At 35.5% G+C, this 27,994-nt stretch overlaps 1 protein-coding gene across 1 annotated transcript; it reads right to left on the bottom strand.

The window, feature by feature from the left end:
* Positions 1–23: 23 nt before the first annotated feature.
* Positions 24–27,994, bottom strand: LOC117344979 (nose resistant to fluoxetine protein 6-like). The gene is made up of 15 exons (XM_033907883.1): positions 27,492–27,994; positions 24,666–24,823; positions 23,473–23,554; positions 19,881–19,974; positions 19,246–19,553; positions 18,141–18,314; positions 12,289–12,385; positions 11,887–11,979; positions 11,133–11,298; positions 10,453–10,532; positions 9,900–10,019; positions 7,703–7,826; positions 7,045–7,231; positions 6,506–6,648; positions 24–576 (listed from the first exon to the last, which is right to left on the bottom strand). Exons 1-15 carry the CDS (start codon positions 27,973–27,975, stop codon positions 448–450), a joined length of 2,439 nt encoding a protein of 812 aa, XP_033763774.1. The 5' UTR covers positions 27,976–27,994; the 3' UTR covers positions 24–447.

Here is a 27,994-nt window from a genome sequence, read left to right as displayed (position 1 = left end):
AAACAAATAATGGACACGAAAACTGTAAAATGTGATATTTTTAATGATTATTTTGGGGTCTCATACAGTAGTCTACATGCTAATGTTTTTGTTAGCATTTACACGTGCTTTCTGGAAGAAGTTCGCTAATATTTACATACATTAATATGCAATGAACTAGGAAACGTGCTTCACTTAATTAAATGAGAAATACCTACTAGAAAAAAACAGTGTTTAGAAATAGTATAATACTATTAGCGTATCGATTTCCTTTGATCCATGTGAAGCATGTAGCTTTGATTTCCTTAATTACTCTTTAATGGAAAGTGTATTGATCTATAAATGTATATTATGAATATCTATTCGACTATATTAAGAATATCCATTCGACTATATTATGAATAGCTATTCGACTATATTATGAATAGCTATTCGACTATATTATGAATATGTATTTGACTCCAAGATCTATACGTTCTTTTTCCTCAGTTTTCCGAGAAGTGTCTTCTCAAGTCCCATCATCGGGGACTCGAACGCCAGGGATGTTAGAAACGCCACCAAGTAAGAAATGACCAGGTGACCCATGAACAGGTATATCTAAGGAAGAAGACATAAAAATCATTTATACAGTGGTGGAATACAATGTATATAGCCATCATCGTCGTCGTCGTCGTCGTCGTCGTCGTCGTCATCATCAGTTTTTTGAGTTGTTAGATTTTAACACGTGTGTCTTCTGATTCCAATAAATTGTTATACTTTTATTTCTTTTAATCAATTTCACTAACAACTCCTGTCAGATGATTTCAGACAAATATGTATTTCAGTTCTAAAATTCTAGAGTTTTGATATCCTAGTTAAGATATGTGCAATGTCCCATGACACATGTATATCTATATATCCAAAAGATAAAATGCACAACATTGTGTTTACTTGCTATCGTTTGGTTTGGTTTGGTTTATTTTGTTTAACGTCCTATTAACAGCCAAGGTCATTTAAGGACGGCCTCCCGTGCGTGCGACATGCATGTGTGTGGTGGGTGCGTATGTGTGTTTTGGGAGGCTGTGGTATGTTCGTGTTAAGTCTCCTTGTGATAGGCCGGAACTTTTGCCGATTTAAAGTGCTATCTCACTGAAGCATACTGCCGAAGACACCCAGCAGCACACCCCACCCGGTCACATTATACTGACAACGGGCCAACCAGTCGTCCCACTCCAAATATGCTGAGCGATAAGCAGGGGTAGCAACTGCCATTTTTATAGACTCTGGTATGTTTCGGCTAGGGTACAGAACCCAAAGCCTTCCTCACAGCGGCGAACGCTCAACTAAAGGCCAAAAGTGAGGCATTGTCAAGGGAGACATTAGGAAGAAGAAAGTTATCAAGAAAGAAGAGAAAAGATAAGATCCCAAGTTTAGTCGCCTCTTACGATCATGCAATGGGGGCAGCAGGTACAATTCTTACGCCCTACCTGCAGGGCAGACTTGCTATCGACCATTACATGTACAGTACATATTACGTATCTTCACAATGTTAAAACTATATCAAATCGTACATATGTTGTTTCAAAATATATATTAAATTAGGATAAATTAAATACTTGTAGTGTGTTAGAATAAGTTTTGCTCACATTCTTTAGCTGGCGTTGTCGTTATCTACGATAAATACTTTGGTTGATTTAAGATACTTTATCTCCGACATATAGAAACTAAGACAGATTAAAATCAAGAATCGTCTGTTATACATTTTAAACAATGCCCAAAGCTAAATACGTTACGATATCACCATGTCAAAAAGTTGAGCATCTTATTTCATTTTATTACTTCAAATTGGATAAATGATTAAATACATCCCGAGGGAATTCTATCTTGCTCCACCCTCTATATTTTGTATGCAACTTTTGATGTTGTAAGCAAGCATTATGGGGACAGGGCTATTGTTTCTGTTTGTTAGGGCCAATAGGATATATTTTCATATCATTGGTGTCAATTGTTGGTGTTAGTTATATTTCCATAGCATAAGTGTCATTTGTTGGTGCTAACTAGATATATTTCCATACAATTGGTGTCAATTGTTGGCGCTAATAGGATATATTTCCATACCATTGGTGTCAATTGTTGGTGCGAATAGGATATATTTCCATACAATTGGTGTCAATTGTTGGTGCTAACTAGATATATTTCCATATCATAGGTGTCAATAGTTGGTGTTAGTTATATTTCCATATCATGGGTGTCATTTGTTGGTGCTAATTAGATATATTTCCATAGCATGAGTGTCAATTGTTGTTGCGAATAGGATATATTTCCATACAATTGGTGTCAATTGTTGGCGCAAATAGGATATATTTCCATACAATTGGCGTCAATTGTTGGTGCTAACTAGATATATTTTCATACCATTGGTGTCAATTGTTGGCGCTAACTAGATATATTTTCATACCATTGGTGTCAATTGTTGGCGCTAACTAGATATATTTCCATACAATTGGCGTCAATTGTTGGTGCTAACTAGATATATTTTCATACAATTGGCGTCAATTGTTGGCGCTAATAGGATATATTTCCATACAATTGGCGTCAATTGTTGGCGCTAACTAGATATATTTCCATACAATTGGTGTCAATTGTTGGTGCTAACTAGATATATTTTCATACCATTGGTGTCAATTGTTGGTGCTAACTAGATATATTTCCATACCATTGGTGTCAATTGTTGGTGCTTATAGGATATATTTCCATACCATTGGTGTCAATTGTTGGCGCTAACTAGATATATTTCCATACAATTGGTGTCAATTGTTGGTGCTAATAGGATATATTTCCGTACAATTGGTGTCAATTGTTGGTGCTAATAGGATATATTTCCATACCATTGGTGTCAATTGTTGGCGCTAACTAGATATATTTCCATACCATTGGTGTCAATTGTTGGTGCTAATAGGATATATTTCCATACAATTGGTGTCAATTGTTGGTGCTAATAGGATATATTTCCATACAATTGGTGTCAATTGTTGGTGCTAATAGGATATATTTCCATACCATTGGTGTCAATTGTTGGTGCTAACTAGATATATTCCATACCATTGGTGTCAATTGTTGGCGCTAATAGGATATATTTCCATACAATTGGTGTCAATTGTTGGCGCTAATAGGATATATTTCCATACAATTGGTGTCATTTGTTGGCGCTAATAGGATATATTTCCATACAATTGGCGTCAATTGTTGGTGCTAACTAGATATATTTCCATATCATAGGTGTCAATAGTTGGTGTTAGTTATATTTCCATATCATGGGTGTCATTTGTTGGTGCTAATTAGATATATTTCCATAGCATGAGTGTCATTTGTTGGTGCTAATAGGATATATTTCCATACAATTGGTGTCAATTGTTGGTGCTAATAGGATATATTTCCATACAATTGGTGTCAATTGTTGGTGCTAACTAGATATATTTCCATACAATTGGTGTCAATTGTTGGTGCTAACTAGATATATTTTCATACCATTGGTGTCAATTGTTGGCGCTAACTAGATATATTTTCATACCATTGGTGTCAATTGTTGGCGCTTATAGGATATATTTCCATACAATTGGTGTCATTTGTTGGCGCTAATAGGATATATTTCCATACAATTGGCGTCAATTGTTGGTGCTAACTAGATATATTTCCATATCATAGGTGTCAATAGTTGGTGTTAGTTATATTTCCATATCATGGGTGTCATTTGTTGGTGCTAATTAGATATATTTCCATAGCATGAGTGTCATTTGTTGGTGCTAATAGGATATATTTCCATACAATTGGTGTCAATTGTTGGTGCTAACTAGATATATTTTCATACCATTGGTGTCAATTGTTGGCGCTAACTAGATATATTTTCATACCATTGGTGTCAATTGTTGGCGCTTATAGGATATATTTCCATACAATTGGTGTCATTTGTTGGTGCTAATAGGATATATTTCCATACAATTGTTGTCAATTGTTGGTGCTAATAGGATATATTTCCATATCATAGGTGTCAATTGTTGGTGCGAATAGGATATATTCCATACAATTGGTGTCAATTGTTGGCGCTTATAGGATATATTTCCATACCATTGGTGTCAATTGTTGGTGCTAACTAGATATATTTTCATACCATTGGTGTCAATTGTTGGTGCTAACTAGATATATTTCCATACCATTGGTGTCAATTGTTGGCGCTAATAGGATATATTCCATACCATTGGTGTCAATTGTTGGCGCTAATAGGATATATTCCATACCATTGGTGTCAATTGTTGGCGCTTATAGGATATATTTCCATACCATTGGTGTCAATTGTTGGTGCTAACTAGATATATTTTCATACCATTGGTGTCAATTGTTGGTGCTAACTAGATATATTTCCATACCATTGGTGTCAATTGTTGGTGCGAATAGGATATATTCCATACCATTGGTGTCAATTGTTGGCGCTAATAGGATATATTTCCATACAATTGGTGTCAATTGTTGGTGCTAATAGGATATATTTCCATACCATTGGTGTCAATTGTTGGTGCTAACTAGATATATTTTCATACCATTGGTGTCAATTGTTGGTGCTAACTAGATATATTTCCATACCATTGGTGTCAATTGTTGGCGCTAATAGGATATATTCCATACCATTGGTGTCAATTGTTGGCGCAAATAGGATATATTTCCATACAATTGGTGTCAATTGTTGGTGGTAACTAGATATATTTCCATACAATTGGTGTCAATTGTTGGTGGTAACTAGATATATTTCCATACAATTGGTGTCAATTGTTGGTGCTAATAGGATATATTTCCATACCATTGGTGTCAATTGTTGGTGCTAACTAGATATATTTCCATACAATTGGTGTCAATTGTTGGCGCAAATAGGATATATTCCATACCATTGGTGTCAATTGTTGGCGCAAATAGGATATATTTCCATACAATTGGTGTCAATTGTTGGTGGTAACTAGATATATTTCCATACCATTGGTGTCAATTGTTGGCGCTAATAGGATATATTCCATACCATTGGTGTCAATTGTTGGCGCAAATAGGATATATTTCCATACAATTGGTGTCAATTGTTGGTGGTAACTAGATATATTTCCATACAATTGGTGTCAATTGTTGGTGGTAACTAGATATATTTCCATACCATTGGTGTCAATTGTTGGTGGTAACTAGATATATTTCCATACAATTGGTGTCAATTGTTGGTGCTAACTAGATATATTTCCATACAATTGGTGTCAATTGTTGGTGCTAACTAGATATATTTCCATACAATTGGTGTCAATTGTTGGTGGTAACTAGATATATTTCCATACCATTGGTGTCAATTGTTGGTGCTAACTAGATATATTTCCATACAATTGGTGTCAATTGTTGGCGCAAATAGGATATATTTCCATACAATTGGTGTCAATTGTTGGTGCTAATAGGATATATTTCCATACCATTGGTGTCAATTGTTGGTGCTAATAGGATATATTTTCATACCATTGGTGTCAATTGTTGGCGCTAATAGGATATATTTCCATACAATTGGTGTCAATTGTTGGCGCAAATAGGATATATTTCCATACAATTGGTGTCAATTGTTGGTGCTAACTAGATATATTTCCATACAATTGGTGTCAATTGTTGGTGCTAACTAGATATATTTCCATAGCATAAGTGTCAATTGTTGGTGGTAACTAGATATATTTCCATACAATTGGTGTCATTTGTTGGCGCTAATAGGATATATTTCCATACAATTGGTGTCAATTGTTGGTGCTAACTAGATATATTTTCATACCATTGGTGTCAATTGTTGGCGCTAATAGGATATATTTCCATACAATTGGTGTCATTTGTTGGCGCTAATAGGATATATTTCCATACAATTGGCGTCAATTGTTGGTGCTAACTAGATATATTTCCATATCATAGGTGTCAATAGTTGGTGTTAGTTATATTTCCATATCATGGGTGTCATTTGTTGGTGCTAATTAGATATATTTCCATAGCATGAGTGTCATTTGTTGGTGCTAATAGGATATATTTCCATACAATTGGTGTCAATTGTTGGCGCTAATAAGATATATTTCCATACAATTGGTGTCAATTGTTGGCGCTTATAGGATATATTGCCATACAATTGGTGTCAATTGTTGGTGCTAATAGGATATATTTCCATACAATTGGTGTCAATTGTTGGCGCTAACTAGATATATTTTCATACCATTGGTGTCAATTGTTGGCGCTAATAGGATATATTTCCATACAATTGGTGTCAATTGTTGGCGCAAATAGGATATATTTCCATACAATTGGCGTCAATTGTTGGTGCTAACTAGATATACACATGTATTTCCATATCATAGGTGTCATTTGTTGGTGTTGGTTAGATATATTTCCATACCGCGTGTGTCAATTTATACAAGTTTTTTGTGGTTTTTTTTGTGACAAGCAATACATATGCTGTCGATGATATAAACAAACCTAATTCTCTTTTTATACTTACTATGACGAAGTCCGTTGCATATACTGTTTGTCTTAACGTTCTGTAATAGATGGTCATTACGATCGGGTGGACAAGATAAGCACAGTAGGTAAGACGGCCAAGTGGGACAAACGGACTCCACGATAGCAGCGTGTTCACGAAACCTAGAATATAGATAGGTTGAAATTATTTTGACATGATTGAATAATAATATTTTGACGCTTTACATTACTTAGCTGTTATGTATTTGGCTTTATTAATAACTTAAACATTTATGAATGAATTACTGTAAACGAGTTTTAAACGAGATTTGGGGATCTCAAATTTTAATGCATAACTGATTTAAGACCGTATTAGCATAATAATAAATAGGTACAACAACGGTGCTAACCATTGAGAACAATATATGAAACTACAACTAGTGAAGTCATAATTTACATGTCTCTGACATCTGCTGGGTATCGTGCACAAACAGTAAGAGATATCATAACTAGTTCAAAACTAGTTTGAATATCCCATAAGACATTGCAAATTAAACATGGTTTTCGTAGTTACATTACCTCCATTTCCGGTTACGCATGCAAACACGACCCAGCAAACACAGACCCCCCACAGACTTTTGTGAACAGCGTTGTACAATGCTGCGATGCCAACACTCATGGCATGACCGATCGACTCCTGGTAAGTACCGTACAATACCATACAGGCCAAGGCTGTCACAAATGCCCAGATTAAAATGTTCAATGCCTGAAATTGACAAAGGTAAATTGATTTTAAACAATTAATTATTGTTCTTTAATGTAACACCTTCGTAAACTGTCCAAATCTGTACAGATGGAATTTATGAAAAGAACATTTTGACATAGATCTGAAATATCAAATAAAAACAGGCATTTTCTGCATTCGAATAATTAATGGTATTATTAATGAAAACACCCGGAAACTACCTTGATCATATCAGTGTTTTTCTCTTACTAATACTTTTTGCAACCGTAAAAATACAGGAAAGCTATCATGGTCCTGAGGATATTGCCATGGTGTTAAATGTAAAATCTATTTGATATCACCTGTTTAAATTAGACAAACTGTTTTGTGTCCTGTCGTCTCATTTCTTAAAAGTGATATTGAATGGATCTGTTTTGGCTCATACTGATAATGTATCAAAAGTTAGTCTTTTACAGCATATTCTCAGATAAAAATTAAGATAAATCATCTCACCGGTTTGATTTTGTATTTGCCTTCAGTTTTGTAGAGGATATATCCTGTTATAATTCCAACGATGTATGGCCCCATACGACAGTATGGTTTTATGTAGTACTTCGGGAAATAGTCGGCTGTGTGACTGAAATGCAGTTTTTAATGTTTATAGTTAATCGATCGTTTGGAAATAGGACATTTCCTCCTTCTCTTCTAAGTTACGTAAACTGATATTATTTAGGTTCTTCTCTGTTCGAATAAGATCTATTTTGAAGTGTAAAAGCGTCTATGTTTATTTACCATTAATGGTATACGTGTATGCTGTATACAGTAAACATATGAGGGTAAAAATTCCACTAATTTGATCACAATGTTGAATAAAGGAAAACTACCATTATTAAGAGTGAGATTTTATTTAAGAAATTGTCTTCTACATCACGGGCGGCATCCGCATTTCTGTTATATGATTATTTCACATCAAAATAATGCAGTATTTCCAAAGAGAGAACGGGGTATAAATACGTAAATGTAACACACAACTGCTACTGACGTAATACGTAAATGTAACACACCACTGCTACTGACGTAATACGTAAATGTAACACACCACAGCTACTGACGTAATACGTAAATGTAACACACCACTGCTACTGACGTAATACGTTAATGTAACACACCACAGCTACTGACGTAATACGTAAATGTAACACACCACTGCTACTGACGTAATGCGTAAATGTAACACACCACTGCTACTGACGTAATACGTAAATGTAACACACCACTGCTACTCACGTAATACGTAAATGTAACACACCACTGCTACTCACGTAATACGTAAATGTAACACACCACCACTACTGACGTAATACGTAAATGTAACACACCACATCTTCTGACGTAATACGTAAATGTAATACACCACTGCTACTGACGTAATACGTAAATGTAACACACCACTGCTACTGACGTAATACGTAAATGTAACTCACCACTGCTACTGACGTAATACGTACAAATGTAAATCTAACACACCACTGCTACTGACGTAATACGTACAAATGTAAATCTAACACACCACTACTGCTGACGTAATACGTAAATGTAACACATCACTGCTACTGACGTAATACGTAAATCTAACACACCACATCTACTGACGTAATACGTAAATGTAACACACCACTGCTACTGACGTAATACGTAAATGTAACTCACCACTGCTACTGACGTAATACGTCAATGTAACACACCACTGCTACTGACGTAATACGTAAATCTAACACACCACTGCTACTGACGTAATACGTAAATGTAACACACCACAGCTACTGACGTAATACGTAAATGTAACACACCACTGCTACTGACGTAATACGTTAATGTAACACACCACAGCTACTGACGTAATACGTAAATGTAACACACCACTGCTACTGACGTAATGCGTAAATGTAACACACCACTGCTACTGACGTAATACGTAAATGTAACACACCACTGCTACTCACGTAATACGTAAATGTAACACACCACTGCTACTCACGTAATACGTAAATGTAACACACCACCACTACTGACGTAATACGTAAATGTAACACACCACATCTACTGACGTAATACGTAAATGTAATACACCACTGCTACTGACGTAATACGTAAATGTAACACACCACTGCTACTGACGTAATACGTCAATATAACACACCACTGCTACTGACGTAATACGTAAATGTAACACACCACTGCTACTGACGTAATACGTAAATGTAACACACCACTGCTACTGACGTAATAAGTAAATGTAACACACCACTGCTACTCACGTAATACGTAAATGTAACACACCACTGCTACTCACGTAATACGTAAATGTAACACACCACTGCTACTCACGTAATACGTAAATGTAACTCACCACTGCTACTCACGTAATACGTTAATATAGCACACCACTGCTACTGACGTAATACGTAAATATAACTCACCACTGCTACTGACGTAATACGTAAATGTAACAAACCGCTCCTACTGACGTAATACGTAAATATAACACACCACTGCTACTGACGTAATACGTAAATGTAACACACCACTGCTACTGACGTAATACGTCAATATAACACACCACTGCTACTGACGTCGACGATACAAAAAACGACCATTAATTAATTATGTCAAACTTAAAGCAAGAAACTCACAAGAAAAAAAGACTTACGGGTTTGGTACCGTTGAGAATTGTGTAGCCGGTAGCTGATAATGTGCTGAAACAACTGCAGTAATAATTGTTATTCCTATCAAAAAGATTGCAGTAATCACTCCTCCGATCTTTTTTGAGCTGGAAACAAAGAAAACTAATATCAATCATACGACAATCGGAAAACCACTTCATCACGTCATCATCAGTCAATCATTTGCCACTCTCTACGGTGGAAGATTTTATGAAAATAAAGAAACGTACGAATGTGAGATATATACTTTTTCTAAAAAGATATATTTTAAAATATACATATATATATATATATATATATATATGAGATTTAACATTGAAAAGATTTTCTATATCGTACAAAACCATCACAGATGATGAATATTTTCCCTGTCATCTCCCCCCCCCCCCCCCCCCCCCCCCCCCCCCCCCCCCTTTGTCTTACAACTAGGATTCCTTACCCGACAATAACTCTATTAGTACATGCATACAATATCAGTTTTATAAGTTAACCAGACTATATGGTATTGTTTACCTGTATATGAGTTTTAGGTGTACTTACAAATAAAGTGGGACTAGAAGAAGAGGACTGATGACGTAGAACTGCATATCATTTGCCAAATACCATGCCCAGGCAAAACACTGTGAAGATATCAAAATACTATCATATAGAAAACCATAGCACTCACAACAATGTGCTCTCTGGTATTTGTTTCAGGATTAATGACCATAGAACGTCCATGGTATCAAGGAGGATTCGAACAGGGAAAATACACAAAAAGAAAGAGCATTCAGGAGAAAGACGAAGATGATGATAATGACGAGCTTTGTTATTGGGAGAGCAAATCAAATTTGAGGCATAAATAAGATACCTTAAATCTATTTCTGCGGATATTACAATCAGAAACTCAACCACCGTCATGCACTAAGATACTGAAGGTATTTTCTGTTCCTATATTCTAGTATTTTTATAGTTTGTACCTCTTAGGATGTAATGAATTAGATAATATTGCTAGATAATAAATGGCGTGGGCGGAATGTCAACATTTCAAAAATAGTTCCAATATACCTATTGCTGAAATATCTAAATTTCTAATTCATTTTTTAATATCGATTAAATCATGCTATTATTATGATATAAGACTCTTGTAATGAGTGGATCATATCCCATTATGTAATTTCATACGTACATATGTACAGTACAAAAATCACGCCATGATCAATTATTTTTTGGTAACGTACCTGTTTGTCCGTCTTGATCAGATTGTTCACGTAGGCTAAATTAGTCCACCAGGTGTCTTTGCAGAAATCCTGTTCGAAACCGGTTGGAACCCAAGCTGGTCCATCCCCCATGTAACGTAACAATGCAATGTCTATCATCATCACCAGCATGTATGGGGGTGTCAACCTAAAGAAAAAGATAATACAAGAAGCGAATAAAGACATTGCTTTCAATTATAAAAGTAAGCCAAATAGTATTTACTTCGGCTCCGACATTGGCTGTTGCGAGGACGTTAGGCTACGTACAGACAAAGAAGCATAATAATTTAGTCATGAGGCTGGCTAACCATCTAATGATACAGACAACGGAAATGGATACAGTATGAGATTGAACAGGGATTCAAATAAGCCACGTCACCTAGTGTCATCCACAGGAATACCAGGCAGTGGTCATCGAAAACGAACACAAGTTGTATATCGTGCATTACATGGTTGTAACATTGGAATCAGATAATTGTTTATATTTACTGTCATCATTTATAAAGTCCAGGTTGGACAATGTTGCAAACGATAGCGATCAAAACTGTAATAGATTCTTTGATCTACAAGTTTTGCGTTCGCTTTATGCTTACAAATGCCACAGACCTACATTCATTTGGAAATAGAATAAGAAGTTGTCGACTTCTCTCTCTTTATTTCTTTAATCTGAGGTAGGAGTCCAGTAGGCAGCCAGTAACACATCTTTTCATTTCATCTTTCTGTGAGAAAGACTTACCTCCAGAACCTATGGAAGTAGAACATGAACCAGTTGATACGACCTCTTTCTCTCTTCATCTCCTTCATAAACATGTACGAGACCAACAGCCCGCTGAAAATATAAACAAAAAGATCAGTGTTAAAAACGAACGAAACCAACGACAAAACGATCAGTGTTAAAAACGAACGAAACCAACGACAAAAAGATCAGTGTTAAAAACGCACGAAACCAACGACAAAAAGATCAGTCTTAAAAACGAACGAAACCAACAATACAAAGATCAGCCTTAAAAACGAATAAAGCCAACGACAAAAGGAGAAGAAGAATGAGTATATCTTATTATGTAAGTAATATATCCAATACGTATTTATTAACAGTCATGTTAAACTGACATATATCCGAAATGATATATAACATTACCTTAGTGTAAAGAAAGTATCCACTGACAAGAGTGCATTAGTTATTGCCATGAAACTTAGCCGTTGAAGCATCTGAGACATGAATGACAATGGATTTGCTGAAACATAATACAATACAAGCATAATCTAAAGTGTAATAGGTTTGTAATTGAAATATGTGCCTGTTCATGTATCTCAAAGAGCAACAATAAATACTTCTTAAACTAATTATATTGATAACTAGAAAGGGATTGTTAATATTCGTAGTTAACAGACATATCTGCTGATGGAATGACAAGCATTGTATTTAAAAGACATACCTTGTGTTTAATGGGCGGCAAACGTTTAATTGTAATGCCGTTTGTGGTATTTAATGGTTTATTGAGTGATAAAACATGGTCTTTAAACTGTAAGTCTTGTGTTTAATGGTATATGTGAATATTTATGTAGTGAGGGATGATATAATATCCCATACCCATGTTGAAATCAGATATGTGTATTTCATTGAATAAATGAAACCCAGTTGTTATATTGCGTTTGTGTGGCCGTAATTAAAGTAATGACTGACTCTGTTGTATATGCTAACTACATGTTTATTCCTGCATGGCTATGGTGCCTTCTGATACAGATACAGAATACAGTGTCGGTATACACCTGTGTAATATACATGATCGGGGCCTGGGCTGATAAGCCTTGACACGAGTGAAGTTAATCAAAATACAGGCCTGTCTCACTCCGATCTTATTACGGTCGTAATAGATAATTGAATGGACATTACATCTCTCCCCATTTTACAGAATGAGACTTCATATAAGCAAATAGTTTAGCCAAGTCCAATCTGTACCAATTAATTTGGTCAGCAAATTTCAATTTGATCTCCCCTCGGAGTATATGGGGTTTTGTTATAATGAGTCCTGGACGGGGCTGTCCTGTCTGGCGGTAATCATGTCCAATTAGTGTCTGTTTAAAATCACACAGGCTCTTGTGATTAACGATGGTGACGTCCAAATGGAATTTTCACCTTACGGTAAATGTTCTAAAATGATGTAAACTTCCTTCACGGATTGGTTCTGAATATTGTCCTCTGATCATTGTCTTCTCTATTATCTATATATATATATAACAATATCTAATTGTGAGTTAAGGGTTTTGTTATGCCCTTTGATACACAACGCACTGCTTAACTAAACACACTATCCTACTGTAGGAATACAAGGGATTATTATGCCCTTGAAATATACTTCATGAATACACAAAATCTTTCCATAGATTCGGTGGTTTCTTTCGTCGTGCTGACCTCCTGATGCTTGGTTTATCATCCATGTTTCTTTCTTCCTCCTCCTCGGGACATTGTTCCGATGGTGGTGTCATAACTCGTTTGAAAAATGAAGAATTTCTGGTAATTTGATGATTGTTTCTTTCAGCTGTCACCATGAATCCTTTCTTAGATTTTATCCGGTATGATTTTGGATCAAATGGGGTTGTCATCTTGTCATGTTTGTTCTGTTTAACAAGAACGGTGTCTCCTACTTTTAGCTTTGATTCAGTAGCATGCCTTGTGCTATCTGATTGCTCCTTCATCTTTCGTTTTCTTTTGTTGTCAGTTTCTCTCACAATGGAGTCATCGCTAGTTTTGACTTCAATGCTCGGTATCTTGATGCGAATGTTTCGTCCAAACAGTAATTCTGATTGCGATACACCTGTTGTAGTGTGAGGTGTTGCTCGATAATTACGTAAGAAACGGAATAGTTCTTGTTTCCATACACGATTTTCAGCATGAGCAGCGCTAATCGACTTTCCTAGAGTCCTCATGAAGCGCTCTTCTTCTCCATTTGCTTGAGGCCATAATGGTGTAACCTTTTGATGTTTGAAACCTAAATCCTCCGCAAATTTCTGAAATTCGTTTCCATTAAACGGCGGCCCATTGTCCGTTTTGAGCTTTTGTGGAATTCCAAACATTGCAAAGATTTTGTCTAGTACTGGTATGACAGTACGTGCTGACACGTTTGATAGTATCTCAACCACTGGATACCTTGAGTAATCATCCACAAGTACCATTAAGTATGATCCGGACGGGAATGGTCCACAAAAATCCATGCTTACTCTAGTCCACGGAGCTTCTGGAAGTTCTGTCGTCCGTAATGGTTCAGTAGTTGTCTTTGGTACTGATGCAAGGCACGGAATACATCCCTTACACATCTCTTGGACTTTTTTGTCTATGCCGGGGAACCAAACTTTTTCCCGCAGTAATTGTTTTGTTTTCACATTTCCCTGATGTCCCTCATGGGCCAGTTCTATTGTTCGTTGATGTAGAGTGTTTGGAATAACCAGTTTGTTTTCACATAATAACACTTCACCATCCTTTGTAGTAACAACTGTCAGGTTACTGCGTACTCTTGACAATGTTTCCATGGTTTTGCTGTTGTAATGTTTTTCCATATTCCCGATTTGACAGATTGTATGATCATTTGCATTTCCATATCCTGCTTAGTAGCCATACATATTTCGTAGAGTGTCATTGCCTTTGGTACTGCGTTTGTTGCGATATAGCGTATATAGCTTTCCGCTATTTCAGAATGTTTACCGCTTTGTAAACTTGTTGGGTGTCTTGACATATAGTCGGCTGCATTGGATTTGCCTGGTTTGTATAAAACCTTGAAATCATATTGTTGAAGTCGTAATCGCCATCTCTCTATCCTTCCTGGTGGTTTTGATTTTGGATTATTAAAGATGCACTCTAGGTTTATGGTCACTGATGAGTGTAAATGTATGTCCATAGAGATACAGATAAAAATGTTCACAACTTCACACAATAGCTAGTGCCTCACACTCTGTCTGTGAGTATCGCTGTTCAACATCTGTCAAAGCTCTGCTTGCGTATGCGATAATCTTTCCTTCTTGAGATAAGATAGCACCTAATCCAACGGGACTTGCATCCACTACAAGATTAGTCAGCTTCGTCTGGTCGAAATACGACATCACAGTGTCACTAGTCAGGTCTTGTTTGAGCTTTTCAAACGCTTTTTGCTGACTGTCTGTCCATTTCCATGGTGTTGTACTCTTTGTTAATCTCCTTAGCGGTTCTGTTGTAGTAGAATAGTCGGGTATGAATCGTCCAACGTAGTTTGTCATACCTAGGAAGCTTCGTACCTCTGATATGTTTATTGGAGTAGCAGCGTTCTTGATTGATTCAACTTTTTTTTGGATCAGCAGATATTCCTTCCGCTCCAAATATGTACCCATAAAATTCTAGCCTTTTCTTGTTGAATTCGCACTTGTTTTTGTTAAGTGTTAAGTTATTTTCCTTCAACCTTTGAAATACTGCTTCGAGATTTCTGTGATGTTCTTCTTAGGTCTTGCCAAAAACAATGATATCATCACTGACACTTCTTACACCTTTGAGATCTTCCAGACATGTCCGTAACGTATCTTGGAAAATTTCTGCTGCTGACAATACACCAAAACTCAATCGTTTGTATCTTCGAAGTGCAACGTGTGTTGAGAATGTTGTGATATTTCTGGCCTTTTCTGTCAACTCTAGATGATGATAACCTGCTCTGAGGTCTAGTTTTGAGAACACTTTTGCACCATTTAAATCTACCATCAAGTCATCAATAGTCGGTGTGATGTGTCTTTCTCTTTGTATAGCCTTATTGGGTAGTCTCATGTCTACGCATATCCTAATTTCTCCTGGACTTTTCGGTTTAGGAACCACGACGATCGGGGATACCCAAGGTGTTGGTCCTGTCACTTTCTCAATGATGTCCAATTTTTCAAGTCTGTCTAGCTAAGCTTCTACATGTTTCCTAACATGAAAAGGAATACGTCTGTGTGGTTGACAGGTTTAACATTGTCATCAATGTGTATATCTACCTGGGTGTTTTCCAATTTCCCGATACCCTCGAAAATTGATGCATATTTTTCGTATAGCTTCTCTTTTCTCTGTTCCGATACAGCAGAGATAACAGGAACGAGTTGAAGATTTACTGACGTTTCATAGCTCAGTAAGTTTCCGTTGCATCCCTTTACTACATAAAATAGCGCAGTGACAAGTCTCTGTTTACTTTCTATGCTTGCAACAAAAGTTCCAATTACAGGTAAAGGTTTTGTTGAGGCATACGCAAACAGTTTTGTTGATGCTTTCTGTAGCTTTTTCTTATTTCTGATTTTGTTGTAACTTTTTTCCTCCATGACATTGATGCTTGATCCTGTGTCAACAAGGATATTAAGAGTCAATCCATCAACAGTTACTTCAGTTTTAGGTTGTTTTGATTTAACCTGGTTGATTGTCTAAATACCATAAAGATACTCGTCTGATGAACTTTCATTGCGTGGTTGACTTGATTTGTCTTCTACTTGTTTAACAAGTTTTTTCGATTTGCATACTTTCGAGAAATGATTGTACTTTTGACAAGAGTGACATACTTTCCCTTTTGCTGGACAGGGCTTCTCGTGAGGAAAATTTCCTTCACAGTTTCGACATACCCGTGATGGCTTGTTTGAGTGTGTTCGGTTCTGTTTACTCCAACCGCCATTTGATTTTCTTTTTACAGCGTTCGTGTCTTCTCCCTGTGGGTAGGAACGATCAGTTTTTTTCAATTTCCTGAGGTTGTAGGTGTGAAATCTCCATACTTCGGGCCATCGCTATTAACTTATGAAGATTCATTTCCTCCTGTAGCGCTCTTCTCCGAAGTCTGGTTGAACTGCATCCCTGAATTATTTGTGATTTGATCTCCTTGTCACAATCAACAAATTCACAGTTTTGTCCTAGTTGTCTCAGTCTGGTGTGGAAGCTGTCAATATTCTCACTGGACATTTGTCTTGTCTGGCGAAATTTGAAAACTTCAAATTCTGTGTCTTCGGCGCAAAGTACTCTGTTAATCTTTCAACAGCAGGTTTATAATCGTTGCCCGTGTCGGGTAGAGTATCGAAAATGCCATCGACTTCATCTCCAGCAAAATGTAAGAACAATGCACGTTTCCTGTCTTTGTCTTTGATGTCCATACCAACCAATAGGTTATCCAACCTCTTCACCCATTTTTTCCATCTGATGTCGACAGCATTTTCGTGTACAGAAAAATGCGGGAATGTTGGTAATCCAGTTGCCATTTTTCCAATTTGTGATAAAACTACAAGTGTACTGCACGGTAGCTAACACTGGAAAATTTTAGTCCATGTATTTCTTCTTCATAGTTTAATCCTGGTCGCCATTGTTATATTGCGTTTGTGTGGCCGTAATTAAAGTAATGACTGACTCTGTTGTATATGCTAACTACATGTTTATTCCTGCATGGTTATGGTGCCTTCTGATACAGATACAGAATACAGTGTCGGTATACACCTGTGTAATATACATGATCGGGGCCTGGGCTGAAAAGCCTTGACACGAGTGAAGTTAATAAAAATACAGGCCTGTCTCACTCCGATCTTATTACGGTCGTAATAGATAATTGAATGGACATTACACCAGTGGTGACTTAACTTTCTAAAGTTGATAGTATAAACATCAGTATTAACCAGAATCGCCATCATGACTAATGTAGCTTAGACTGTTCGAAAACAATATCGCACAATGGTGAACGATAACAAAATGATAGCATCACTCTTGAAATCTATAAATATCGGATATTTGTATATTTAACAAAACTGTCTTGATTGTTAAGGAGTAGTTCAATTGCATTTTTGGTATTTTATATTATCTACTAGTAATGAGTTAGGTAGAATTTTCCGTGATATACAGATAGATCTTAATTAATCTGTATGACACCAATAGGGGCGAAAGCGATAAGATAATTTTATGGCCGTTATTGATGATACCTAGACCGGTGCCACCCATCATGCTAATGTAAACGTGTAGTGCAGATTAAGACATACCATAGACACCGAAGATAAGACCAAAAATATAGGTGTGTCCAAGGATAACCCATGTCATGCTCAGGAAGCGAATACCGTTGATAGCACCAAGAGTTCCTCTCGCTTGTTCAGTACTGAGCAGTTTCTTGCCATTGGTCCATGCCGAAAAGGACAGGACTAACTTTGCGCACATTCCTGACGTCAAGAAAAGTACAAGTTAATTAACACCTACAGGAAGAATGGACACGGATTATTAACAAAGAAATTGTTATTATATACAAGGAGAATAAGACCAGTTGTTTTGGAAATATAACCGTAGTTCGATTCCTTGATGGCGATTTTCATATCAATCTGGATGAAAACTATTAACATATTCTGTGAAATACAAGAGTATCAGCAACATAAACCAGAATAACAAACTCGACTTTCAAATCTCACAAATGTATACAATATGTCTAAACGAAATCATGATGGCAAACCTCATTTCTCGAAGTTCTTCATTATACATAACTTCTTTGTAATTCGATATTGATTATAACTGCTAACTGATAGCAGTTCAATAATTATATTTACCACTTGCGATTTAAAAAAAATCACAATAAGTAACGGAACTCAAGTTCCATCGCCATTATCTGCTGTGAGCCTGTTAACAGTTCTACAATATTATTCCGCATAAAAAATAGCGCCTAAGATAATAAACAAATTAGACAGGGACATTCAGTGTAATATTAATATTTGATGTAAATTAACAGTTGAAGCTACAAAATATCAACTGTCCGGCTATATTTTCAAAAGAAAAATGTGTATTTATTTTTTTCCGCTACTGCGGTGTGATTCACTTGGCATATTATTAATGCGCCGGTTGGCAGTTTATGAGATGGTAATGTTCAACTTATTATGTATCATGAATAGATTTACCTGGAAAGTAACATCAAACCATATCTTAACTGGATTTACCTGGATAGTAATACAAAATAATAATAATAATAATAAAGTTTACCTGTGTAATAATACATGTTATTATTAATTAGAAAAACAATTTACCTGGATAACTATGCTTAACAATACCATTAATTTGTTAATACCTAGTAATATAAAGCATCAAATTAATTGAAGAAGTATTCACCAGGATAGTTTGAAGACTTTCTGATTTTTGCTTGGACTGTTTCGTCGTGGAGTTTGTACATTGACCCAGGATGGTTACCGTTTGTTTGCATGTGTTCGTTTACAACGTTCATTTCAATTTCCATCTTTTCCAGATTAGGTCCTGTCAAATCTTTCGAGATGTAAGATATACCATTAGTTGTTTTGGTGGTGTCGTCCACTTTCTCCACGGCAGTTGGTTTAGCTATCCTTTTTAACTCTGGACTCACGATAAACACGTCAAATATTGTTGCAAATATCACCAAAGCCAGGAAGAAACCACACACGACCCTGAAATAATTGTTCAATTATAATGTTACATTTTACAAATATACCGACATTTTCGTCCTCTGGCCAATTTCATTTCTAAGTGTAGACATTATACTATTTTGATAATCAATTTTAATTTGATAATAATAATAGAAAATTACTTTCATTCTTCATATTGTGTTACATAAAATTGAAACGTACATTGTAGTAAGATAAGGGTTTGGAGAAGATATTGATTTCAGGATGTTTTGTTTCGTTGATTTCTTATTTAGTTTTTTATTTTAGTTTTTTTTTGCCACGCGATAGCATCTTCTAAAACAATAAATTTAACTGGAGAAAAATACTTACAAAGCTATGATAGCTCGAGTATCATACTCTATTTCTTTGTTACATAGGGCGTAGGTGGCGGTAGGCGGTTTGCTTACAGGAATTAATGACGTCACTGCAAAAATGAATTGATCAATATTGTCTACTGGGTCTAGTAAGTAATAACGACGGTATAAACCAATATAGGTACTGGATCCTAACAAACAAATGTTGGATGCGTATTACTAGAAATAGATATATGTCAAATAGTAATAACCACAGTACAGTCAAGTAAATTGTCGAATTTTCGAGGCAATCTTCCCCTTTATCAAGACACAGGTAAATTACATACGATCACATATAGACATAGAACATGGAACAGTTACACAAATATAGTAGGTTTAAACAACAAAAAATATCGTAATGTTGTAAAAACGATCCCCCTCGGCCGATACTTAATTGGCCGAGGGCCTACTAGTGGGGTGACACCTAAAGGAGTGTCACAGAAAGAATGAAGTGTAGTTAGGGAAGATAACTCTGGATGAGCACGAAAGACAGAAAAAAATAAATGCTGAGGGTGATACAGAAATGTCCGTCTTGAGTTCAGAGGTTCCATGCACGAGTCCTGGTTTATATCAAAATCGTTCAATGTCAATATTTCGACCAATAAGAAGCATCAGCGTGGTTATATGGCAATGAATCCCATGTGGTTGAATACGAATTCCCCTATTTACAAAAATGTACCATTTTGCATCCAAATCCATTGTCTAAACTTCGACCAATCGGAAGCCTTGGCAATGATACCGATGCAATGGAATTTGCAGTCCCCTAATACCAATATATACCATATACCAATGGTAATCGAAATCAAAGAATATCTAAATTTTCACCAGGCAGAGGCAAATAAGTCTGCGGCGGCCATCTTGGCTGACCGATCGGAAAATAAAAGATCAGTTGCAAACCCCATGACCTTGAAGAACATTTGTGTCATTTTTTTTAAGTGGGACACTAAATAGATTATTGGTTATCTTATAACACTGGTAACACTAAAAACCTTTATTTCCTTTCATTTAGCATAATACCTTCACTTGCTCTTAATTTCCTCACTTTCACTTAATTTTCTCACCTGCACTTAATTTATTCGCGCGACATTTAAAACTCTCAAATACGTTTAAATATTGATACTGGCGGGAGGAAATTGAAGGTTTGGGGGTTACCACTGTAATAATTTTCATAATTCTTCAGTTTTCTGGAATATGACACATTAATTGATTATGAGACAGCAATTGGCATCTATGCAAGCATACGTTAGGGTCTCTCGTGTGTTGTTGTAGTCACCCACTACTATAAGGAGACCCAGCCTCAAAACGATCCTGATTGCAATATATACACGTGGTGATAAAACAACCAAACAATCAACCCTAAGTTCATCTTAGTAACAGATGTACTCGCGGTATTCTAATCGATAAATAATTACATATACGATCAAAGATAAAAACAAATGTCATGCATATCATTATGATGTCAAAATCAGGGCTTCTAGGGACCACAGAACAAAATCAAAAATAGATTGTGGGTTTTTCCCGTTTGGGCAGAAGATTTAATAGGAAGGTGAATGCATCCGGGCCTACTGATTGGATATTTAGGTGACTCGTGACGTAACATCCGCCACCTCTCGATAAAATACGACCCTTTTTCAAAACCCTATTGTGGCCGTTCTATGAAAGATATAGAAAAACTAAAGATACGCTTTTCTTCAGAACTATCTCTTCTTGTTATATTTGGAGTTTCAAATTTTTGGATTGAATCGCTGATTTTTAAGGACCGGTTAAACAGAAGCTACCGGTCAAAGTGACGATTTTGGCATGTTTGACCCAAAATATCTCATAAATACGAATTTCCACAGGGATACCAGATACATCCAGACCTAGATCGAGCCGAGTTTTACAATGGTTCAAAACCCTATCAAAATTGTATGTGTCATTTTTTCCACCCCCAAATCGCTACAATAGCCGGCAAAAATCGCGAATTAGCTCATACTATCATTACGTTCCGTAAGGAACGATAACGAGTTATCGTCCCTTACTACACTTCATTCTTTATTCTGATTAATTAGGAAACATCTTAGGTGTTGTTTCTCCAGTTACTAAAACATTATTCTTATTGTATTTTATTGTATTTCCAGTACGTCTTATATATATTATGTGATTGTATTTGTATTTTTTGTGTTTTGATAAAGGGGCGGATTGCCTCGAAAATTTAACAAGCCTCATTGTCCACACTGTTTGAATTACTTCTTTGCCCCATATAATCATTACAAGTAATTCGTATCCTCAATACATTTATGTGAGGATCCAGTGTTATCTGGATTATACTGTTTATATTACTTCTTTGACCCATATTTATATATATATATATGAGAAACGTTGGGTAAAAATCATGGTTTTTTAAAGTAACTTTGCATTCCTGGATAGTTTTAGAGGATACTCATATTATTTTCAGGAGATTTATTTAGTTTAAAAAAAGGAGTATGATGATTCGAGGAACACTACCGTGAGGGTTTGATATTTCTTCATTTACTGACATGATCACATTTATAATTGCAACATGGCCATGTATCAGCTATTAAAAGGGATTTTTTCAAGTCTTTCATGTTCAAAACGTACTTTTAATCAAATACAGTGTTTAATCATTGCTTTCGTTTTAACACAATATAGTGAACATTTTATAGTTAAGTTTTACTTGGTAGATTAGGAACAAATATATCCAGATACGATGTACCCGAGCTCTGTAAGTAAACATGTACCTATAGGTATATTTAAGTAATTTCGCAATACACCTTGTTAACCCGTCTTATCTGCACATACCATGTAATTTGTTATCACTCCCCCAACACTGTCATGTGCCATATTGATATTGTGAAATAAAGACGACTCTCTAGGTATACATTGTAGGTTGACGGTGTTGTTGCTATGTAGGCCAACAGGTTCGTACTTTATCACGGAATATCGGCGTGATGATAAAGTAGGTCAAATCGACACGTATTATATGTACTTGTTTTATTAAGATTTTTCTTTGATGGTGGTCAAACCTTTTTCAGACACCGACATAACTTTCAACATGTTTCAACTTTAACATATAATTAAAATATAACTCGAGAGATAGAATTGGTTTAATCTTATTTTATGCGAGTAACAAAGTATATTGTCAAATGGAGGGAAAACTTATCTCTGCTGTCCATTTCAAATTACGAAGCTTAACATGTCTATTCCCAGTAATAGTTGAAATTCTTGATACCTTAAGGCAAGGAATATTCATTCTCCAATCCATTTCCATTCAATGGACAATTTTTTTATTACTACGTCAGTTCGTAAAAGATGCTCCATTTAATAGTTATCAATTATGTACATTAGGTCATTTATTTTGCTGTTATTCCGGACCGGTAAAATCACATATTGACTGAGGGCGATGCCCGTGGTCATGCAAATGTATACATATCCTGAGCAGGTGTTAATTGCTTAATTAAGAAAATATTAGCTTCGAATGACTACCTTGTCCTAGCCACATTTTCGATTAAATATTTTGATATTAAGTGTTATTGAAAATGAAGAAGAGGAGTTTGCAGTATACTTACACGCATTAGCAATATTGAGCACGTCGAAATAATTGCAAGTTGACGGTATACACATTCCCAGGTACAGAGAGACGGCCTGGCCCTGCGAATAATCAAAGACATTCAACTTACTTCATCCCATCTAATGATGTATACTAACGTAACGTTATATTTGTATTGTTGGCCTGACAATACTACATTGTTGTTCAAAGTCTATCAGCTTACAAATACCGTTTATTTATATGGTATTTATTTACGAGTTATATGATAAAATGTTTGTTTCTATATGTCCTTGTGCATACTTTTTACAATAAGAAAGAGCATTGTGTGTACGTAAGTGTGCAGGTGGAGGTCGTTAATATAATGAATTGTCAAAACATATCTGCATTGTTGATTGAAAGACGATATATAGTTAGAGAAAAAATGTATGTTTGGTTTTTCCGATGGATGTTACGCAATCAAAGAAATATATGTGTGTGATTTAACAATGAAAAACTGGATAGAAATGAAGTTTATTTGTCCAACTGAGGAATGAGCAACTACCATCGAAAAAAAGTGGGTTTGATTGAGCAAAGACGAACGGTCATATACAAAATGTAGTATGAAGGATGATGAATTCTCGAAACAAATTTGTTTTGTTTTACCACTGAATGCTGCATTTTTATAAAAAGATTATATGCTTTGACGTACAAAATGTATAAATAGTTTAATGTCAGATTGTTTGTTTGGTGAAGGAAAGATCACCTCAACTTAAAATCGGGTAATAAATAGGCTTCAATTAAAATATAGATTATCAAATCTTTTCGTGTAATTATGTAAATCTTATAATGAGTTAATCTTGTGGTTTTTAACAAGTATTTTCATTGGTTTATAAAGTTATGTTGTCACTTCATAATAAAAAAACAACATCGTTTGAAACGTTGCTCTTGATTTGTCGATACAGCGTCGCGATGATAACTTGTAAGAGAATGGTTCATCAATAAAAGTAGATTTGCATAGAAATTGTGTTCATTAGATTTAGGATCAATTTGCATATAATATTATGAAGCCATAACACAAATGTCGAAATGTATTATCATCATCATCATCATCGACATCATCATCATCATCATCATCATCATCATCATCATAAATCGTTCCGATTTAGTGTAAAGAACTCATAACTAATAAAATATATTCAAGTTAAACCTGTTATGTTTATTTGGAATAATTACATTGATTTGGAAAGGTATATTGGCTGCGCAATACCCCACTTCGAAGGGTGTCGCCCCCTGGACATCAGGCTGTACTCCCAAACACTGGTCAAAGGATCCGATCCATTTTGTACTTCCTGTCAAAATACCGGCATTTGGCTTCCCCCAGGAGTCAATCACTGAAATATTAAAAACCCCGGTGTCATCTTGTGAAAACACTGATACAAATTATTTCCGGATTCATAGCTCTGCAGATATAGCTATTTCCTCTGTTTTGGACTAAATTTAAGGTATACATTGCTTAAGATATCGTTACATATGTATTTTTAATGGGTAGTGTTGTTAATCAATTGATATATAACAATTTAAGTACTTGAATCATTTTCGTCCCATCGGAATTGCCCTTGAACTATCATGCATCTATTCCCGAATAATAATTAACCAATCAGGTGGGTTATCAATCGTGTTATGAGTGCTACTGCATATCATACAACCGTAATATAATACCCTAGTTACCATTGGTTATTTACTGTTAACGTACTAATTTTAGCTGTACTAAATATTTCTCAGTTATAACATGTCATTATTGACATTAATTCACAGTCGTTATAACTTCTTAACTTACTTTGCCAATGCCCAAGGTTTCTGTTACACCACTTGACAGCCTAGAAGGCTCATAGAAGATTTACATTGAGGACTTATCAAACCGTACACGTTTTACGAAATTTCGTAAGTGTTTGAAGTAGTAGCATTTTTAAGCTGGGTCGTTGCTGCAGAATATGCACCTTGTGAAAATCTAATGGCACTATCAACTTGTGAACTTGTTACATATGTGTTCAATCTATGTAGAATGTTCATCAAAGCTTGTTCGTTCATCTTTGGCAGTATCGATGTAATACTGGACAGTTCTAAAATGTCTGAAGACATCGAGGTGTTCAACAGTAACTCTGATTAAAAGACTCATTTAATTGGATTTTGATTCAGTGTGTGCTATTGTAGATTCCTGTATACACCCACAAAACAAATAATAAACACACAAAATACAAAAAGACGCGCTTGGTTTTGCTATGACGGTGGCTACCGTTGCTGTGGTTTCTGTCCGGTTAGAATTCAAGCCGTAGATTAATTATGTTGAGTACGCCATGTTATGTACAGGAATCAAGCTATATAGATAGCGATATATTATGCAGTACTGTTTGTTTTAGCAAATGGTATTATAGGCCTATAACATGAATTGCTATTGTTAACAATCTTAGATATGTCCCGTACGCCCAGTGTGTTATATCATGTTGTGTACAGCAATCAATTTATGTAGACAACTATATATATAGTGGTGTGAAAATAATTATATAATACTGATGAATTTAAGATAATTAAAATCACACCCGGGAGTACTGCTCCTATGTCTACCCGATATCTGCACCAATTTTACACCTGGCTACTAAGGTCTAAGGACTGTTAGCACTATGTGGGCTGTGTAGAACGATTTCCACTTTTTAACATACTCTATCAGTGTTGAATGGACTAACATATTAGAAACCGTCTGTATTTCAATATTAAAACAATTATAGAGATGTTTGAGCTAACTATGGGTTTTTGAAGAAAAATTGTGAAAAAATCAGGTCCATTTAAATTAATTAGTCGTAGTGATCTTAACTTTATGCGAGGAGACAAAACTTCCTTACATTTGTGTATTAAATAAATATTTTTTAGGATAGAGACGCACAAAGTGAGTTTCAAAACCTCCAAAGGCTGTCATTTGTTTAAAATATATAATAATTAGCTTTGTAATTATAGATTAACTACTAATTAGTATGATTTGATAAAACCATTGAAATGAACTCATTTACCATTTATATCACATTCGAATGCAAAAACTAATATACATTTGTGTATTAATATTTTGCATTGCCTACATTTAGTAAAATGTCAGGTATGGTGGTATCAACATTATCATATCAAGCTTGTCAGGGTTATCTGTTTGATGTTATTACTTTCAAAAGATTTGTTAGTTTGGCGTATCTTTGAGTATTTAATATCTATCGTAATACTATAAAAGAGCGAGAAGCTCTGAACATCTTCGTTGATTTCAGGAGTTGTCTAAATGTGTTATATATATATATATGTCTGGATTTTCCTAGAATGAACTCTTCCGAAAATTATTTAATAAAATAACACGAAAATAAAGCACAGATACTATTATATATAGAACTCATATTACAAAGGAGTTAATGTCAATAACGCGACATAACTACGAAACCATAACTCTAATCCAAAAACAAAGATACAAATGTAGAACGAGGGTAAAACAGCAGAGAATACCGTTATAATAACAAATCTATAATTCTACCTCAACATGGATAATAAGGGGGGATACCGAAATAATAAGGAAACGTTAATTCCAATTCAAAATCGATAAAAGAGGACAAAACATTATTTGAAATATTGATTTGTATGAATTTGCTCTAAAAAGTATAAGAATAATAAGACTGAGTGTTTAGAAACAGTAAGCATCTACTTAAACGACCCGCCATATACACTTAGGCGACAAGTTACTGTGAAGGTGGGAAAATATTATAACATTAATAAACAAAGTCAAATCAAAAGCACAGATTCAGTATCAAATACTGGACGTAAAAGAGATAAAAAGTACGATAGTTAAAACTGTAGAATAGAAAAACGATTGTTTGGAAATGGTATGTAATGTTAATTATATCCCCTTCGTTGTACCAAAACAGGACACTCTCTTAAACCACCTATTATAAAGTCGTTTTATAAAGACAAATGTGACTTTCAGATTGGTTTTCTTTTTAATTTTCATTAATAAACATTAAAATTGTTACTTACTTTGCAGTGCCCAAGGTTTCTGTTGCACTACCTGAGAGGTCAGCAGGCCCATAGAAGCTTTACATTGAGGACTTATCATTCCGTAAATTGTTTGCGCTTTTCCAAAAAGATTTGAATTATTTGCGCTGTTCAGTTGGGTCGATGCTGCTGAAAATGCACCTTGTGCAAATTTAATGGCACTATCAACTTGTGAACTTGTTACAGATATGTTCAATCTTTGGAGAATGTTCATCAAAGTTTGTTCGTTCATCGTTGGTAGTAACGACGTAATACCGGACAGCTGTTTTAAAATGTCTGAAGACATCGATGTGTTCAACAGTTGTAAACCCTGATTCAGAAGACTCATATAATCTTGTGGATTCAATGCAGGCTTCTGTGCCGGTGGTGGTGATGTTGAAGATTGCCCGTACACATCCACTAAACAAATAATTAACACACAAAGCACAAAAGACGTACTACGTTTCGCCATGATGGTGGCTACCATCGCTGTGGTTGTTATCCCG

This window comes from Pecten maximus, chromosome 16, assembly GCF_902652985.1.
Source record: "Pecten maximus chromosome 16, xPecMax1.1, whole genome shotgun sequence".
NCBI classification, from domain to species: domain Eukaryota; kingdom Metazoa; phylum Mollusca; class Bivalvia; order Pectinida; family Pectinidae; genus Pecten; species Pecten maximus.
The sequence above is the reverse complement of the archived record's forward strand: the minus strand, read 5'-3'. Positions and strand labels throughout refer to the sequence as shown.